At 39.5% G+C, this 2,453-nt stretch overlaps 1 protein-coding gene across 1 annotated transcript; it reads left to right on the top strand.

Annotated features, from left to right (window-relative positions):
* Window positions 1-266: 266 nt before the first annotated feature.
* LOC116175527 lies at window positions 267-1,550 on the top strand. The gene has a single exon (XM_031493689.1). It carries the CDS (start codon window positions 267-269, stop codon window positions 1,548-1,550), a length of 1,284 nt encoding a protein of 427 aa, XP_031349549.1.
* The last annotated feature ends 903 nt before the right edge of the window (window positions 1,551-2,453 follow it).

Below are 2,453 nucleotides of genomic sequence, written 5' to 3'. Positions count from 1 at the left end.
ATATTTTTTACGGCCTCACCCCAAAAGAAGTTCGAAATTTAGCATGCGGTTGCAAATGAGCGAAAATTTCCCCATAAGTGGCATGAATTTCAAATGGCTGGTAGAGATTGGTTTACTGATTTTATGAAACGAAATCCAACCCTTTCTATTCGAAGTCCCGAATCAACCAGCATTCACGTGCATGCAACTTCAATGAAGTAAACGTTGGAAGATTTTTTGACCAACTTAGCAGTGTAATGCAGAAATATGGTTTTGAACCTCAGAATATGTATAATTTAGACGAAACTGGCGTTACGACAGCACCAAAACCCGACAAAATCGTAGCTTTAAAAGGTGCTAAACAAGTTGATGGTATTAACTCACACGAAAGAGGAACTTTAGTAACGCTTTGCGTGGCTGTTAATGCAGTAGGGAACTTAATACCGCCAATGTTTATTTTCCCGCGAAAAAACTACCACGATCACTTTCTAGCAGATGGACCAGTTGGTAGTATCGGGGCAGCAAACGGATCTGGATGGATGCAAAGTGCAGAGTTCTTGGTTTTTCTCAAGCATTTCGTAAAGCATGCGAGGCCATCTCTAGAAAATAAAATACTTCTGCTTTTGGACAACCACGACTCACACATCCAAATTCAGGTAATACATTTCTGCCGAGAAAACGGAATAGTGTTGCTATCGTTCCCCCCGCACACTTCCCACAAATTACAACCTTTGGATAGGTCGGTATATAGGCCCTTGAAGAAATATTTCAATACTTCCGCCGATGATTGGAGGAAAACTCATCCTGGTGAAACAATGAATATTTATCATTTACCAAGTCTTGTCAAGAAAGCTCTCCCTTTAGCTGCTACACCGTCAAATATTCAGGCTGGCTTCAGATGTTCAGGAATTTACCCATTTAATCGATTTATATTTCCTGCTCATGAATTTGCTCCAGCAGAAGTTACCGACCGTCCAATGGAAGAAGCAGGCGACTTGCATGATAATGTGACCGAACAACCATTTCCAGGGGAAACAACACCTCCTCCAGTCTTACCAGTTTCGCGTACGACAACTCCACCAGTCGAACTTAATTCAGAAGCACAGATCAGTAGGGAGATAAATGATGAAACGAATAAGAACATCTACGCGGCAGGTCCTTCCAATTCGCGAAATTCCTCTATTATTTCTCTAAAGGAAATACGTCCATTGCCTAAGGCTAAATTCGACAAACCGAAGCGAAAAGGTAGGGCCTCAATGAAGAGTGCAATTTGGACAGACACGCCTGAGAAGAAGCAGTTAGAGCAGGGAAAACAAAAAAATGTCCCCAAACGAAATTTCGCAAAAAGTAAAAATGGGAAGCTCGTCAAGAAACGGAAAACTACTACACCTGTTCATGATGTAAGTAGTTCAGAAGAGGAGGAATGTTTCTGCCTGGTCTGCGTAGAGCCATGGTCTTCCAGTACTAATAGAGAGGTTTGGGTGCAGTGTCTTTCTTGTAAACGGTGGTCCCACCAAAAGTGCACCAAAGGCGATGATCTCTATTACTGCCACAACTGTGAGTCCGAATAGAGTATTTTCTACCCAAGTATTGTTAAAAGTTATGTAACAAAAGTACCTACATATAATAAAGCTTTGACTTGAATTAAAATTGAAATGTTACAATCGACCCTGACCGTGTTACTTTTGACCCTAACTGGGGTCAGTAGTAACAAGTTGCAACCATTAACTCGAAATAAATTGTATGCTTCTCATGGATATAATCTGCAAGCTTTGCAATACAATAATAAACATCATACTCTGAGGTATTTCTGTTTCGAATTTGAAGTCAAAACATTACATAGTTCGCGAGTTAGACCCGTAAATGCAAAAAGTGTTACATTTGACCCCGATCTCCCCTATCAGCACAATCCAAGAGCGACTACAGAATACATACTTTCCAACTGTTGATGCTAACTCTAAGACATCATGCATTTCAAAACAATGCTTCTGTAAAATTTTTAGGTGTACATATTGACCCTGTCTTAAACTTTGGAGTACATGTCGATTTTATTTGTAAAAAAATTAGCAAAAACATATTTGTGTTACGACGTTTATCCGATAATGTCTCAAGGAACGTTTTAGTGAGTGCTTATTATTCGCTAATACATTGCATATTAAGCTATGGTATCTTAGTCTGGGGAAATTGTCCTGCAGCGCGAAGAGTTTTTGGTCTCCAACGACGTGCAGTACGAAGAATAAATGGTCTTGGATATAGGGATGATTGCCGAATGACTTTTATTGACCTAAAAATATTAACCTTACCATCACAATATTTGTTAGATAGTATTATGTATGCGAAAGATAATCTTCATCAATGTAAATTACAAAGTGATATACATCATCATTTCACAAGATCCCGAACTAACATAAGGCCAAACTATTGCCGTTTAGCCAAGACGCAAAATGGACTAGTGTACGTCTCCCAAAAACTCT

Source organism: Photinus pyralis, unplaced genomic scaffold (assembly GCF_008802855.1).
Source record: "Photinus pyralis isolate 1611_PpyrPB1 unplaced genomic scaffold, Ppyr1.3 Ppyr1.4_LG7, whole genome shotgun sequence".
NCBI lineage: Eukaryota > Metazoa > Arthropoda > Insecta > Coleoptera > Lampyridae > Photinus > Photinus pyralis.
This window is presented reverse-complemented; position numbering and strand designations above follow the sequence as displayed.